The following is an 18,095-nucleotide window of genomic DNA, read 5'->3' as shown; positions in this document are numbered from 1 at the left end:
TGAGTAAGGAAGTTATTATTGGCCTTGTGTGACTATACCTAAGTTTAGGTATGCCCATTAGCATGAGGCATGCTTCCTAGAAATTTGTCCATACTTGCTATCATTGTAGAGTCCCAGAATTTTTAAAGCTATTTAAATAGATTATTTTGATAATGATGTTATTTTAATATCCATTGTAGCTAAGGATTTTAATTCTTGGGAAATTTATGAGAGTGGTAATTATAGAATGGTAATTGGTGAAATAATAGGATAGTAAATGGTAGGTATAAGCATGGTAGAATAAGAAGGTAGAATAGTATAGGTAGAATGGTATAGGGTTGGTAGAATAGTATAGGGTTGGTAGAATAGTATAGGGTTGGTGAAATAGTAAAATGAGGGTATAATTGTAAATTGAAGATAGAATGAGGGTATAATTGTAAATTGAAGGTAGAATAGTATAGGGTTGGTGAAATAGTATAGGGTTGGTGAAATAGTATAGGGTTGGTAAAATAGTAAAATGAGGGTATAATTGTAAATTGAAGATAGAATGAGGGTATAATTGTAAATTGAAGGTAGAATAGTATAGGGTTGGTGAAATAGTATAGGGTTGGTGAAATAGTATAGGGTTGGTGGAATAGTAAAATGAGGGTATAATTGTAAATTGACGGTAGAATAGTGTTTGATTTTCTCCTATAAATAGAGCTCTTCTCCTTCAGAATTTTCACCACTCATCTCCTCTCCCATCTCTTGCATATATTCTTCCTTCTTCCGCTTTTTACTCAGTCTTTCTTCTTTCTAAGAGTGTTTACTCAGAACAGAGAGAGAAAGGGCGAGACCAAGCGCTACAAGAAAGAAAGAACACAAGAGATAGCGGACTTTAGAAATTAGTTTCCAAAGATATACTAGTGGTGTTAGTCATATTGGAGCAACTAGATTCCTTCATACCACTTTTAGCTTCAGTCTAGAGGTAAGTAAATTCACTACCCCTTCTAAAATTACTTCATGTCATGCTATTTATATATTCTTGTATCAAATTGTAAATGATTATTTTATTTACGTATTATGAAGTTATGTTGCATGCATGAAGGATTTCTAAAAGAATTATTTAGAAAGTTTATATTTCTTTAAATGCTTTTTAAGCACAACAAGTTTATATTTGGAAAAGTTTCCATTTTAAGAAAAGAAAGTTGAGAAATGATGATGATTATAAGAAAGAAAAAAAGATGATAAACCCTCCTACATGTTGCCCTAAGATGCATCAAAAGAAGTACAAAGAAAAGTACAAGAGATGAGATAAATGTTTATGAAATGAGGGCACATGTATGGAGGAGAGTATTTTTGGCCCCAAGATAAGATAAGATGAGAGTTCGGTACCGATACTCGGATGGAGGCGAAACCACTGAAGGAGGCTATGCCAGAAGGTGGTATTCCATCAACTAGACCGTTGAGTGCACCAAGAAAGAGTTAATTGACGGTCGGGCATGGCTGAGGCCACAGTTCAGTGCCATGGTCACAAGGACCCGCAACCCTCGTGCACAGGGGTAATAGTGTACATGGGCCCTATTATGAGAAAATGATACTATATTTTCAACGATGATATGCTATGATGATTTACAGAGATGATTTATAAAGATTATTTATAATGATGCATTATGATGATGATTTATAAAGATGATTTACAACGATGATCTATTACTAGATGTAATAGTATGTATATGTTACGGGAGATGCAACCGTACATACAGATATTATTATGGCTAGAATTATATTTATTTGCGAAAACGATTTTTAAAACTGAGAACAAGGAGTAAAACTATTTATGGTTGTGGATTTTACTTGCTGGGCCCCCTTTGGGCTCATTCAGATTTATTTCTTGTTTTCAGGTAGAAAGGATGCTGGAATAGGAGGCCGGAATGGGGTGGGAATAATTATTAATTTTCAAAGTCTTTTCATATAAGTTATTGTAATGATATGATATTCCGCAACTAAAATCTAATGGTTTTTTTTAATTCCGCTTGTAATAAAATATCTTGAAAGAAAATGTTTTACGCATTTATTGTATCTTTTAAAATCAAGTACTCTGATAGACCTTATAGATCTTTGCAAGAATTTTTGTTGAAAAAGAAGAAAAGTGGCAAACTCAGTCTTAACGGACTGGGGATGTTACAATCATTGTGGCAAAATTATTCATATTCGATCAAATTGGAACTCTATGACCCTTTGAGTGATAGTTTATATTATAGAAATAGTTATGAGAGTTCGTTTAGTATGATGAAAATTGTTTTGACTAGTTTGGATAAGTTGAAAAATCATGGTTTCAAAAATCAAATGTTAAGAGACTATTTTAAGAAGGCTTGGGTTCCAAAGGAGAATACCATTCATACTTGGGGGAGATCTCGCTCTCGGGGATCGGGACAATGGTAGTGAACACGTTTAAGAGATTTTGCTCGAGGAGCTCAATCTTCAATCGCAACTCACTTCCAAAGCTCCTCCACCAAACAAAGCAACTTCATGATGGTCGGGTGAGCATGGCTGGACCTATGCAGAGGAGCATGGGAAGTACACGCCGAATGAGTGTGAGAACACCACCTTTTGGAGGAACCTAGGCCGTGGCAACGACAACGACGATGTTGGAAGTGTTTCCTGCTTCAATGGTGCCGTCAACTTTTGTAGCCCCATTGCCATTCCCACCTTTCTGGGCATCCCCATTTGGCAAAAGCGGTGGCTTAAGTATATTCTCAAGTTTTTTTTTTTTTTTTTATTATTAAAAAAAATAATAATAATTTACAATATTTGTGTTTTTTTTTTAATTGTGGGTGATATGTATCATAATGCGATTAGTACTAACGTGATATTTGATTGTTTCCGTAAAAAATTTGGATGGAAATTAGGTGGAAGGTTCTATTTGTGTTTTTGTTTTTTTTGTTTTTTGCCTTTTTTTTTTTTTTTTTATTATCACTTGAAGCTACCAACCAACTTTTATGATAAATGCTTTAAAAAAAAAAATTCTTACAAAGTGATATGGTATAACATGATTACAAAAAGGATAAATTTAAATTTTGAGAATTTCAATTATATTGTGCCCCATTACTTTATAATATTTTTTTTCTTTTTGTAAAATATTTTATGAACATAGCATTTCTCAAACTTTTATACCTCATAATGCTAATTGGAAATGGGCGTAACCATGCACACCGATTTTGCATTTATTTCTTTAGAATATAATCTCTCTTTTTATCCTTTAACACCCTCATTTTCTCCCTTTTTATTGTACCCTATGTTTTTCTACCGTAAAACCCAAAACAATTACTTGTCTACTTCAAACTTCATAACCCTTGGGCCTTGGCTCCACAATTTTTCATTTGCTTTTCTTTTCTTCTCATTTTTTCCTTTCTTCCCCGTCCCAATAAACCCTCAAAAACAAATCTAACACTATATTCTTTCTCTATTATTTATTTATTTATTTATTTTTTAAGCGAATAAATAAAGGGTTACAAGGGATCTCAAAATTCTTATTAGTTGTATTAGTTTGTGGAGATTTAGGGCCTGTTTGAAATTGCGTTTAAAGGGTCTAAAAGTAAAAGTGCGTTTAACACTCAAAAAGTTCGTTTAAAAAAAAAAAAGTAGTCGTTTGGTAAAAAAAAATTAAAAGCACTTTTAAGGATTCAAAATGTTTAAAAATGACCAAAACGCACTTTTGGCTAAAGCTTAAAAATAAAACTTTTCCAAAAAGCACTTTTTAACTTAAAAGTTTCATTTCTCAAATGCAATCCTAAATAGACTCTTAATAATGCTTGCTATGAACAATAACATTAAGTTGATTTTAGTAAAGATTATTATTTTATTTATTTTTTCAGTGAATTTAGTACCAATTATGTGATAAAAAATTGACATGTTAGATTCATATTTGATAAGTGGTATATTTTCGGTGGATAGAAATTAGTTTTTAAAAGTAATATGTGTTATTTAAGCATGTGAGAAGCATGTGCTAATAAAAGAAATGTACTTCTCACATGATAAATGTAATACCCCACCCCAATGATACACATGATAAATAACACGTCATATTTTAGAGATAAGTAATGCTAAATGACATATCTACGTCTTACTTGTGTTCTCACAAAATAGGAAATTAGTTTGTAAAAAATTTCATGCGAAGCTTGTAGGAAAATTATATCATTTTCATCTAATTAAAGATGAAGTAAGAGTATTATTAGCAGCCTCATCAAATTTTACTCACTAAAATAGCGAAAAGTACATTTTTCTTTATGTTAATTACCAACTTTTTAAAGTACCCACATCAATCTCGCTATTTTAACTATCAACTTTTACTATTATATTTAAATATTATTTTGGAGAAAGTTCACATAACCTCATTAAACTATCACTCAATTGACAATGTTTTCCCTAAACTTTTAATTATGACAATGTCCCCCCAAACTACTAAAAATTGTCAATGTTCCCCCCAATGACGAAATTATCCTTAATAAAATATAAACAAAAATACTAAAACTTTTAGAAAAAACCTAAAACTAACAAAAAAAAAAAAAAATCGAAACTTGGCCAATTTTTTCTTTTTTAAAATCAATTTTATAAGAAAAAAATTAAAAAAAATTCGATTTTTTTTTTCATTTTTTTAATATTTTTTTTATAAAAATTGAAAATTTTCGTTTTTTTATTTTATTTAAATAAAAATTTACGTTTAAAAAAATGAAATTTTCGTTTAATAAAATGAGAATTTTTTTTTAAAAACTAAATAAAAAAAATAGTTTTTTTTTTTAAATAAAAATTTCCGTTTTAAAAAAAATAAAATAAAAATTTTTGTTTAAAATTTTTTTAAAAAACATTATTTTTAAATTAAAATTTTCGTTTTTTAAAAAAATCAAATTTTTTTTTTTTGAATTTATAGGGGCATTTTTGTCTTATTGAGAAATCTATAGGGACATTTTTGTCTTATTGCTAGTCTTGGGGGGACATTGACAATGTTTTGATAGTTTGGAGAGAACATTGTCACAATTGAAAGTTTTGGGGGATATTGTCAATTGGGTGGTAGTTTGAGGAGGGTATGTGGACTTTATCCTTTATTTTATTACATTCTATTTATTTTATTATTTTATTTCGGATTAATATGGTCTAGTATCAACAAGAATATTTTGCACCATCAAAATTATTTCCAACATTGAGCGCTTAAGCGAGCGCCTACTTTGCTGCTAGCCAATTTAGAAAATTCTTTTGCTTTAGAAAATCAACCAATGTGATTCTCTTTGATTTTTCTCACTGATATTGCTTTAATTTCAACATTATAATTTCCTGAATTTATTCCAATTTCCCATCTTTAGCTTGATTGTGAATTGAGGACACAGCTCTTCTTTTCAATTTATCGCTTTCGTTAAATCAATTGGTATCAAAGCCTTCGTTAGCTTGCTCTGATGGAAGATGATGACACACAAGCAACTACTCTCGCAATGAAGATTGTGGAGTGCAAACCCTTTGGGCAACTGTTGACGCTCAAGAATAGCGGTTTTTTTATGCTATCGAACACCTGTTGCGAGAGATGCAAAACTCAAATTAAAAAAAATAATAAAAAAAAACCTAGAATTGCAGTGGGTGGCCGGCCACTCCCTTGCAATTCAAGGCATTCCCTTTCTTTTCTTTTTATTTTTGTTAATAAAAAACAAATTTAAGGGCTAAAAGAAACTTTTGATTTTTTTTTTTTTTTTTTTTTTTGAAAATAATTGTCCCTTCCTTCAGAAATAGCTATTTTTGTGTGGAAAAGATTAGTGATTCCCACGGTCACGAGAATAATTATTCCTAAGAACAGACCCTTACCAAACAAAAGAATGACAATTCTATAGAAATAGTTATTTCATTTCAGGAGTCTATTTCACAAACTACACGAGCCCTTAGTGTTTCCTTAAACAATAAGGCATACATTTTGTCTGAATTAGTGAATGTTGAAGCAGGTGGCATCATTGACAAAGGCTGGTAATGCATATGACCCAACATGCTTCTTCTAAACATGATGGCAAGCTGCCACAAGCGTAAATAAAATGGGAAACAAGACAACAAAAGTTAAAAAACTACCCGAAATATTTGGCTTCCAAACGCCAAGGTAGGTTCTTTTTAGTAAAACATGTTTTAGTGATTGAATCTCACTAGTTCCTGGTGTGTGAATTCATGTACACTTATCATGTTTGCAATGTTATTGCAGGAATTTTAGGAAACTAGAAAAATTAAGAAAAAGGGAAGATGGAATGAATATTCCAGTTTTCTCTTTGGAAGATAGTTTTTTGCATTTTGAGTCATTTCAATTTCATCAAACTATGTATACATTATTTATAGAAAATTGTTTTTTTGTAGTTCTTTTGGTTTATATTGCTGAAATATACCAAAGTAATAAAGGAATGAAAAAGTGTTTATCTATTCTAATTTTATTATGATTAGTCTAAATATTGTTTATAATTCATGCATTGCAAAGAACTCCATTTTAGAACCTAGTTTCTAGTTCTTTATCATTAAAGATGGAGTTTTCTTCTACTAACAAAGCATATGTATGACATGTATGTCTTAAACATATTAATCTAAGTAGGATCCAAAGATTGGTCAAGGATGGGTTCACAAAGCCCATTGGATCTTGATGAGGCCCCAGTATGAAAATCCTTCTTAGAGGGCAATATCACCAAAATGACATTTTCAGGAAAAAAAAAAAAAAAAAAAAAAAAAAGAAAGGTACAAGGCCAATAATATGCTTGAGTTAAAATATGCTTGAGTTAAAACATACTTAATGTATGCGGTATTTTGAGTTAAATGGGCACACAAGGGCCATTTTGTACCACCCTGATCCTATATTGGAAAGATGAGAAGTAGCCCACATAAAGTAGGTGGTTTATAAATAGTCATGCGTGCTAAGTCTTTCATTGCTTAATTACTAGGCGAAACTAGGCTTTATAATGAATTTAAGGGAAGCTCCAAATTGACTAGTCATTTTAAGATGATATCGCAGATGTAATTAGCGTTTTTTCCTAAGTTGTTACAAAATTGTGGCGTCTTATATCTCTTAGGTAAGGAGATGAAGATGTGCTTATATGTACAATTACACCCTTCATGATATCAACGCGTTTTAAAGCCGCGATGGTCATGATCTCATAAGAACTTAATAGTTAAGCGAGCTTATGCGAGAGTAGTACCGGGATGAATGACTTCTTAAAAAGTCTAGTTCGAGGGAGCAAAAAACGGACAATATTGTGTGTCAATAGGGGGGTGGGGTGTTACACATTTAATGACTTGCAAGAAACCATTTGAAGTTGTTAACACCAACCCTCCGAGACATGCCTTGGCAGATCAGGTTTATAAAATCAGCAACAATGCCTATGTTGTGGAGCTCCCCTCTAATATGTCCATTTCTTTCACCTTTAATGTTCTTGATTTGTTTGAGTACAACTCTTTGGATAGGATCCAGATCCCCTCCAATTTGGAAAAAATTAGAGATTCTTCAATTGTTAATTGTGGCTCTTTATTTTAAATCCAATGGTCTATAAAATCATTTAAACCTTTGTAAAACAAATGACTGCATTTAATGCATCGGCTATACAAAAGTAGCTGACATTTTATAGACCATTGAATTTAAAATGAAGGACCGCGATTAACAATTAAAAAATCTCCAATTTTGGAGGAGATCTCAATTTCTTTGGATGAACCCTTATATCTTGAACACAACTCGTGAACAAGTTTTTTGTTTTTTTTTTTTGTAGGAAATGGGGGAAACTAATAAAGAACAATTAGGGGAGAACAAAAGGGATCCGACTAGCCGCGATAGCGCTTGCTTGCGCAGTCCTCTACCTGATAAGACCACTTGAGCAGACCGAGGGCTATTCCTCTGGATTTGAGCACTCGATCTATATAGCGTCCAGGTGGAAAGTTCTTTTGCTTTGAAAAATCAACCAATGCAATTCTCTTTGATTTTCTCAAAGATATTGCTTTAATTTCAGCCTTGAAGACTCACCTCTCCTTTTCAATTTATCGCTTCCGCCAAGTCTATATAGCCATGCATTTTGGTAAGCCAATAATATTACTCATAATTCTTTTGCAAGCTTTAATATTAAAAACAAAAGCTTTTCCCTGTTAGAGTCTTGTCTTTTGTTTCTTTTTTTTTTTTTTTTTTGGTGTGTTGTTGTTTTGCTTTGATTTCGATCTACGTGCATATCTCAATGCCAACTTATCATCAATCATCTCTTCTTATTGGAAAACAGGCTGCTTGGAAACTTATCATTAAAAATTCACTCCATTTTGCTAGGAAATTATTATTTTTTGACTAATACGAAAAATGAGCCAACAGCCAAAAAAGGTCAACAACTTACTAGCAACCTTGGTTCGCGGAGGTTCAGCAGTTTGAGAAGGAGAAACTCAAACTCGAAAAATTATTTACAAAATTTAAAAACTGAAACCATAGACAAAAAGTCTGAAACTTAAGAACTTTTCTCGGTTTGACTATTATTTTTTGTTGCACTAAATACCAAAAAATACAGAAAACATTTTTCAAAAAATATTTTACGCCGAAACAAATGCAGCGTGAAAGTCTCGAAATTCTGTACTTAGAATAGCTTCATAATCAGAACTTCAAATTGCCTATAAAAACATAGAGACAATCACTTCACCCATCAGCTTGGAACTGATCTCTAATGTATTCGCAAAAGGTATTTCTTCTGGAAAAATCATTGGAAAAAAAAAAAAAAAAACTCCCAATGATTATTAGCTATGACACAATCTCCTTCATGAATAATATATGCCAGTTATTAGAAAAATATATGCCAGTCCTTGATCACCCAAAAAAAAAAAAAAATCATAGATTTTATGCCAAAAATTAACCAAGTTGTTCCAAGGGTTTGGCACTGTTAACAAATGTGGCACTTTTATTAAACCCCTCAAGCAAAAGAATCCGCACTGCTTCCAGGCCATGTTGAAACGTAAAGTCTAACTGAAAAGACATTTTTTATTTGAAAAATCAGAATCCACAATCCAGCAGAGTCTATGTAAACATAATTTTCTCCACCATGGGCCCAAGAAAAACTTTTTACATACCTCTTGACGTTCTTGTTTGGTGAAGGGGCGAAGAACAAAGTTGATAGGATCCATTTTCCCAGGAGGCCGTCCAATGCCTAGTAAATTTTACCAACTTATTGACAAAAATAAAATGATGGAGAAGTAAAATGGAAATAATATTAGTGCTTTGAGGAATATACCAATCCTTAAACGAGAAAAATCACGGTTCCCTTTGAAGTGATCAATGATATTCCTCATCCTGCAAGGGAAACCAAGTAATAATAATTAACTTTTGTCAAGGAATTCACCATCATTTACCTCAAATTTATGCAGATTTATGATGGTGGATTCACTTTTGTCAAGAAGCTTATACACAATAATGCTTTCATGATTGACTTTCTATATTTATCATTCTTGCAAAAGAGAAAACATATAATAGATTCACAAAGACACATTTACAACTGCCCCGAGTCCCAAATAATAGGAATGGTTGTGTTCAATACCCTGGTGTCTGAGTCAACCCATTACTTGTGTGTTAGTGCCCTCAAAAGTAGCAGAAATAGAACATCAAAGTAGCATTCAAATTACCCGTTATGTCCTCCGTGTCCACCTTTTGGCAAAAGCCGCAACTTTGCAAACGGCAAATCTAAGTCGTCAAAAATCTGTAGAAGAGAATCAGAACTTTAGATTGAAAAAATTAGGGATGGCAATGGAAGGGTCTGGTATGGGGGGACCTCATTCCCCATTCCCAGCCAGACCAACCCCACCAATTGTTGAGAGTGTAAAACACCATACCAATGACCACAAACCACAACAGACAATCATTCAATGGAAAAAAACCAAAGGTCCCCATACCCACTCGATCTGCTGATTCTGTTGACCACGAAGCCAGTAGTTGAACGTGATGGCACACAGAGCACTACCACAGCAAGGACCACCTTGTTCAGTGCCCTTGAACAGCTCACTGTTCACGGTGCTTGCCCCTCCATCCCCATCATCTCCAATCTATGGAGATGTAAGTTGGATATGAACTCGAGAAGAGGGGAACGGTGGGAGAGCTATGGAAGATGAGGTTTAAGAGAGAGAGGTGTCTGAAAAGAGTAGCTGCAATGTGGGGAAGATGGCAGCTGGCTATGTGAGATGGGAGAATGAAGAGGGAAAAAATCCATATGATTAATAGGTGTATATATATATATACACCTGGGGCAGGGCCACCAAGGTGTAACTTACCCAAACCCCCCCATTGGTTTAATAGCAAATCCTGTCCGTAGCCCGTCTCCTAAACAAGGTGGATTGGGGGAATCCCCCACATAGCAGGCAAATATTGCTATCCCTAATAAAGTGCACGAGTAAGAAAGATGGTTTACCACAATTACTTGCTTCAACGGAATCTTGTAATACGAAACAATGGCCCCAACCTTCACAAACCAATCCTCATCAAAACCATAGGAACATAATTGGAGAAAACTTGAAAGTTAATTCATTAAAAAAATCTTGCAGATAGCTTACTTACAGACTCACCACTTGCATTCATGAAAGTTTGGGGTTTGGCAAGCATAACTGGAATATCTCCAATAAAACCTGGAATATCGGATCATATTAATTCAAAACTAGATAGATAAATAATTAGTTTTTGATCCAGCTTAATGTTATGCCCAGACAACATTAAGTATGCAGCTTAATATAATTCCATGTTATATGAAACTGATGCAATGCCTCCAGTACGAAAGAGGCTCTAGAGACTAGCTACATCATGGATCAAACGTGTATATATATATATATATATGAATAATAATTTATTGAAAGAAAAGGTCAAGCCCGTACACAAAAAGTATACAAAAACTCCTTTATTGAAATAATCTGTCACTGTTTCCCCTTCCTACAAATATACAAATATTTTTCTGTCAAATTTTATTCAACCATAAGATATGTTAGAAGGGGGAGGGGGGGAGCCATCGGGTTTGCTCAAAATGTGCGGTAGTAACAAAACACAATGAACTTCTTACCAAGCAAGAAAAAGCAATAAAACCAAGTAGCAATTTTACCAAGAAAAATGTTAGGCTTAAAAACAAATTTTACAAAAAAACTTTTACAACATAATGTGGCACAACATGATTGGGTTTCTCAAAAGTTAAATCTATCTCATTTCCAATCATATTGTAAAACAATTTTTGTAAAATTTATTTGTTAACCTAGCATCTCTCTTTTAACAATTGGAGAACCATTTAGAAAGTTTATTAGCAGCCTAGCTGCCACCTTCAAGCATTTCATAAATAAAATTACAACTTAACCACAATTATCACAAACATAATTACAGTAAGACTGGGAGGTGGATGTCTTTGCTTCTTTTTACCAGGTGTTGCATCCAATTAAAGGAGAGGAAGTGAAGATCAGCTGCGGTGGGCTTCTTCCAAAGGAGGATTGTTCAAGGTCAATTCCTTCTATTGGTCTTTGGCTTCTCCGGTAGGTAGCTACTTCCCCTAGAAGAGTATATGGTGCACTCAATCTCTTTTGAAGGTGCCATTTTTTGCTTGGTTGGCAGCTCTAGGCAAGATCCTCACCTTTGATAATCTTAGGAGGCGGCACATCATCATGATGGACAGATGTTGCATGTGCAAGAGGAATGGGGAGTTTGTGGATCACCTTCTTCTCCATTGCGATGTGGCGTCCGCTATTTGGAGTGCTCTTTTCAGTTGTTTTGGGATGTCATGGGTTATGCCTAGATGTGCTGTATATCTACTTACCTATTGGTGGTCCTATGGCAGGCATAGGAGTACTACAATGTGGAGAATGGTGCTTACATGCCTCTTTTGGTGTGTTTGGAAGGAAATGAAAGATATTTTGCAGGCAGAGAACACTGGGAAAATTTTATTTTTGTTCTATGAAACTTTGCATCTTTGAACATCAGTGTATATGTCTCCTTTGTCGATTAGTTATAGTGACTTCCTTGTTCACCTAGTTAAGTCATTCATTTTGTTTACTTCTCGTGTACTTAGGGGCGCCTTACACTTTTAATGAGATTGGTTTATTACTTTTAAAAAAAAAAAATTGCAATAAGATACATGAATTGTCACACTTAATTAACCTTCCTATTAAACAAAGTCAAACTCACCAATGATCATTGGTTGTTTAAAGCATTTTATATGTGCAATCACTTAACCTGAAAAGAGAGAACAGTTCAAAAAGAAGGCAAACCTTTTCCCAATAGAGCTTTGAATGAAACACTGCTTATGGATATCCCTTCAGCTTCGGCTATAGCATCCACCATCTCAAAGCCCACCTGCAAAGAATTCCATTGAATTATTCCATCATAGGTAAACACAACATAGCTCCAGCTCACTTCATTAAATAAGCTCAACCCCAAATATCATGTTATGAAATTGTCAATGATGCCGTTAATAAATAATTAAAACTAGTTCCTAGAAGCATATCTGACATGAATCTCTGAAACTCCTAGATGTGACACGCTGCAGGTGTCTTCCATATAAGCGAATCACAAAATTTATGGCATCAAAAGATTTGAGAGTCTAGAGTTTGGACTTAGTTTCAAAGTAAATTCTGAAACCCAATCGTATCAATATCTATCGTTGCAATTAGCACATTGGTGAGTCTCTAGAATTAAAAATAGAGGGAACCACCTAAGTTGTAATTGGACCTATTTGGACATAAAAAATCTCTCAATCAGGTGTGGTACATATTTGGCACCAAAAAAACTCACTAAACGATTAATTCATAGATAAAATAAAACCTCAGAAGGATAATCACTAAAAATGCAAATTTTTGGGGCTAAAAACTACAACTTTCAGGTTTAGTTTACGTGGGTTTTGTTAGAACAATAATAAACATGCCATAAAATTAGAATACAAACTAACAATAATTTCAGAGATCAGAATGAGAATATAGGTTACTATGTATTGAGGAGAGGAGGGTGGACCTAGCTTATATATAAAAAGTCATACGGAGTCCATCCATCACAGACTCCCAACCTTAATAGGGTTACAGACCTACATACTGTTTACCATATCTTGTAGGAATCCAATTCCTACTCAGCTAAGCTATATATATACAGCCTAATAACTCGGTGATCACTCAATAACATTTGCGCTTGTCATTCTAGGCTGTGTTCCCGACCCATTTTAGCAAACCAAAGCCCACAATCAATGGAAGCCCATTTAAAAAAATATTCTAACATTCTCTCACTTGGGCAACATTAATTGCTAGCATAATTTTAAAAATGTACAGCCCAAATGTCAGCTTGGGACTTCGAGTATGACTGGGGTTGTACTTAAGTGGCCACATATATGTATAGCCCAAATGAAAACACCTTAGTTGATCTGGCCTAATAAGAACATTAACATTGAACTTGGGAGTTGTTACACCATTTATTTGACGTAAGACCACTCCATAATGACAAATGCTAACTTCTCATTGACATGGACTGTAGAACTATGTGATAGTACATAGTATGAAACTAGCACACAAATAAGTGATCAATAATTGTGCTAGTTCATATTAGTCCTCCATGTTTTCCAATGAAAACAATGCTTCAAAATTGAAGCCCCAATGTCTCAAAAGCAACTTTATCTTATGTCTTTTGTCCTTCATATTTCGAGATATTTATTGACGTCATATCAAATGACATAGGCCATAGTGCATATCAAATATGCTAGGATATAAGCCAAAATGCATATCCAATATGCTCAAAAGACATAAGTCAATGTGCATATTTAATATGCAAATCCAAAATGTCTCACTCTATCACCCGTTGGAAAATAAATTTATGTCTCCCCCATGACAAACAAAACAAATGCATGTCATTGTAGTGATAAGTAACACCGGGTCACCCAAAAACATTATGGGTTGCTCAATTATTCCAAAAATGATCAAATCAGAATGTGGTTGTTCACAGGTGAAGCTCCCACTGATAAAAAATATCAAAAGTTTCCACAATTACATCCCCATATCAATATCATGTGTCTCTCAACCTTAGACATAAAATGTCTGTCAACATTACTTGTTGTCTGCCCATTTCCTTGGCTTTATCTCTGACTTTCAAAGCTCAATATCCATATATTTGGAAAATGCTTAACCTCTTATTATTCATCAAAAGAAAATTTCCACAATTTTCCAAACTAATTTGATTAACGAGAAAACAGAATCAACAACCCGTAATCTAGAGATGAAGGTTCTCAGCCAAACAGCTTGAATTGTAGTTCCATAGCATGCCACAAAATCAGCTTGCATGGTAGAAGAAACCACAAGACTCTACTTAGCACTTTTCCTAGAAATGGAACCCTCAGCCATATATATATATATTCTGAAGTAGACTTTAAATGATCTGGAGAACCAACAAAATAAGAATTCGAATAGCCTACCATCTCAAGGCAATCACAACTCTTAAAATAAGCAAGTAATCTCTGGTTTTCTTCAAGTACCTCATCACTCTCTTTGCTGCCATCCAATGTTCCAAACCCAGATTAGACTGAAAATGGTAAGAACGCTGACAACATAGGCTATGTCTGATCTTGTGCATACTTCAAGCTCCCAATGACGCTCGCATATGGTATATTTTCATGGATTGTATTTCAATCTCATTTTCTGGACATTGATTCTTCTTAAACTTGCCCCCTTCTATAATAGGCATTTCTCCCGTTGTACAATCTTACATACCAAATTTCCAAGAACACGTTGAATGTATACTCGTTGAGATAGTCCCAGTAGACAGATGCCCTATCATGATGTATCTCAATACCAAGCACAAAAGATGCTTCCCCAAGATCTTTCATCTCAAAATTTGTAGATGAAAGATGTTTGATTTCAAGAAGTAATCACTGCTAGCAAAAGAATATCATTAACATACAACACAAGAAAAATGAATTTTTCCAGCACTAATCTTGAGATATATGCATTGGTCCATTGTGTTTTCAACAAAACCAAAAATGTCACAAGATCATCAAGTTTTAAATACCATTGCTAGAATGCTTGTTTAAGCCCATATATATATTCTTTTCAATTTGCACACCATATTTTCCTTCCCTTTTCATAATGGTATCCATTCAAGAATGTTGTCTAAACATCCATTTGATGAAGTTCTAACTAAAAACAAGTGCCTTAATTCTAAGTGAATCTTTTTGCTACCAGCCTATCTTTTATGCTATTCAACGTTTCCCTTCAAATCCATTTTAGTTTTAAACACCCATTTACAACCAATCGGTTTCGCATGTGGAGGACTCTCAACAAGTTCCCAAACACAAAGTCGAAGACAAGGGACCACAAATGTTGGTATGAATCAAATCCAAAATCCAAACAACATGTGCACTAACAACAAATATCTGCTTCACGTATGAGTCTCTTCCACATTGACCTAACTTCTCCTCACGTTTGAGTCCTTTACTTTTGTTTTGGTCAGCGTTTGAGTCCTTCATCACTATCAGGTATTGCTCCCAAAGAGCCGGATACTTTTAAAAAATTTCAAGGTCAGCCTATTAGCCCTTTCTCATTTTTCATATTCTGTTTTCTGCAGTGAAGCACCCCAGCAGTAAGTTTTGGAGGCCACTTCTCCAGGGTTGAATCAAGGCCCAATAGTAGAGCAATCTCTACAACCCTTTTCAATCTCACATAGTTGTTCCCAATTAGAGTTTCTATGGCAGACATTTGACTAGATAGAGCAGAGGCATTCAAAACCATGGAAACAAATATAATTAGGGTTAAATCCTTTTCACAGACATGTGGTTTAACGGGAAATCAAACGAACCCCCAGTTTTAAAAAGTATTGTAGATGGTACATGTGAACATCTAATTAACGGAGTTGGTACTTCCGTCCATGTTTTGTCCAATATTTTAACGGCGAGCCACGCCAAACTAATCAACAACTGCCACGTGTCTCATATACATCATTAATATTATTTTAAAAAATAAAATCTAGGGGTGAAAACCATCTCCGTGGCCATTGGAAGTGGTTAGGTCATCCCCAAATGGCCAAATAAATCATCTGGGTATGGGTAGTAGATCTCGAGTAATGTTAGAAGTCACTCCAAAAATGATGTGACTTCTGAAATCACCCTTAGGCTTGTGATTGATCATTATTGAATTTTGATCAAATGGTGATTTTAAAGTCATTTCATCATGGAGTAACACAAAAAGGACACAAGAGTGACTTCTAGATACTTTTTAAAACAGAGGTTTGTTTGATTTCACATTAAATCACATGTACTAAAAAAGTAACTAACCCTTATAATAATTCAACATCACCAGAAAATGCATGCAATCCACTTTGTAGCTACATTTTTTGATAAGCAATAATACCTTCTTATTAAAAGCGTAAGGTGCCTCTAAATACCACATCCTTATTAGACCAACTCAAACTCAACCTTAACGTAGAGGATGAAGATGAGGAAGATAAACATCAAGTGTCAATAGAAAAACGCTTGTGATAGGACTCTAGTGTCAATAGAAGAACCTAGACCCTTGGGAACTATACCTTTTCAAACACAAGGTTTGGGATTAAATTCTACTTACTTTTTATTAATCACTCACGCCTATAAATAAGAGAACTACAAAGGCATAAAATAGGAGATAAACTCCTACCTCTACTTGGAAAACAAATCCTACGACACTTAGGCAATAGAACAGTAGATAAACTCCTATTTAAACAAAGATAACCACAATGACTCTAAAAGCACAAGGATACCTATTGCAAAACTGACTCTACTGATTGTCATTTGATTTTCCACTCCTTATCTTCCACACAAGCCTCTTGTTGCACGTGTCTTTGTGGAGTCCTCTTGCATGTAAATTCTAATATTCTTAACCGTTTTCGTCATTTTCAGCTAAAAGAAACTGAATGAGAGCGTAGAGTGCAACTATAGGTGGCTATTAATTCAATTGAAAGTTGAAAATTTTAATAACGAGAGAGCGAGAGAGGGATGGTACGGACATTGTGGCGCGTGGATTGGTACTTCTTGCCAGGGTTACCAAGGCCGACGATGAGCCATGGCTTCTTGGACTTCTGGGCCTCCACGGCCACCCCTTGGGTCTCCGAAGCAGTGCTTTTGGTGGACATTGACGCTGATGGCGCCGAAGCCAAGGATGAAATCCGAGACGTTCTCCAATTGCAGAAGGATAAAGAAGAAGGCAGCGAAATTAGGGTTTTCCAACGGTGGCAATTAGGAATTCGTGTGGTTGCGATTGACGATACGGAAGCGCCAACACTCATACTTCTTTTGATCATTTGATAAGCTTTTTTTTTTATCTGAGATTTAGGGCTTGAGAAGACACAGATATAAACCCTACGTTACAAGTTTTCAACCCCTATATTTTTATTTTACATAAATATACACTTTCGCCCTCAACTAATAACCATTTTTGTCATTTTTGTCCCAATGACTAGATGAGCAGCTCAATCGGATAATTCTAGAATACTTATTTATGTCATATTAAGAATGATGTACTTATTAAAATTATCATTGAACTTCTGATTGAATATTATTGAATTTTGGTCAAAGAGTGATTTTAATAGCCACATCGTTCTTAGTAAGATATAAATAAGTCATTTAGAATTACTCAGCTCAATCGGGTCATTAGTTTCAACCCCATTTCCGACATATCAAAAGATAGAAAAACCTAACAACTAATTTTTATTTTGCCTCATCACTCGTTACAAGTATTGTAATTAAGCTCCTCATATCATATGAAAAAGTCATCTTTAACCAAAATCTTCCCAATTTACTCTCATTTTGACCGGTAAAAAAAAAAAAAAAGAGTGGAAATGAGATGGCTCAGCCACCTAACCGCCATGGGATGGGGACTACCCCCAAACCACCATAGGGGGGTGGGTGGCTCCCCTAGCCACTCCTACCTTATTTTTTGGTTGCCAAATTTATGTTTATGTTTTTTGTTTTGTTTTCAAGTTTATTTTATTATCCTAGTTTTAAAGAAATGATAGTATCATAAGAAGGTTGATAGAAAAATGATCACGTGCATAAATTATATGGTAGTTTGATGCATTTAGGAGAAAGTCTACATACTTCCCTTAAATTACTATCCAATTGACAATGTCCCTCTAAACTTTAAATTAT

The 18,095-nt window shown here is 34.3% G+C and overlaps 2 protein-coding genes across 2 annotated transcripts in view; both read right to left on the bottom strand.

The window, feature by feature from the left end:
* Positions 1-2,688, bottom strand: part of LOC132185272 (peptidyl-tRNA hydrolase, chloroplastic-like) — a 6,587-nt gene extending 3,899 nt beyond the window's left edge. Inside the window, exon 1 of the mRNA XM_059599068.1 lies at positions 2,543-2,688. Coding sequence (XP_059455051.1) covers positions 2,543-2,688 — 146 coding nt within the window. The remainder of the gene's footprint in view (positions 1-2,542) is intronic.
* A 6,065-nt stretch (positions 2,689-8,753) lies between these two features.
* LOC132184592 (peptidyl-tRNA hydrolase, mitochondrial-like) lies at positions 8,754-17,296 on the bottom strand. Its single transcript, XM_059598282.1, has 8 exons — positions 16,955-17,296; positions 12,214-12,298; positions 10,532-10,599; positions 10,386-10,436; positions 9,607-9,680; positions 9,219-9,277; positions 9,058-9,134; positions 8,754-8,953 (listed from the first exon to the last, which is right to left on the bottom strand). The coding sequence occupies exons 1-8, from the start codon at positions 17,246-17,248 to the stop codon at positions 8,840-8,842; spliced, it is 822 nt and encodes a 273-aa protein (XP_059454265.1). The 5' UTR covers positions 17,249-17,296; the 3' UTR covers positions 8,754-8,839.
* Between the last annotated feature and the right edge of the window lie 799 nt (positions 17,297-18,095).

This window comes from Corylus avellana, chromosome ca6 (assembly GCF_901000735.1).
Source record: "Corylus avellana chromosome ca6, CavTom2PMs-1.0".
NCBI classification, from domain to species: domain Eukaryota; kingdom Viridiplantae; phylum Streptophyta; class Magnoliopsida; order Fagales; family Betulaceae; genus Corylus; species Corylus avellana.
The sequence above is the reverse complement of the archived record's forward strand: the minus strand, read 5'-3'. Positions and strand labels throughout refer to the sequence as shown.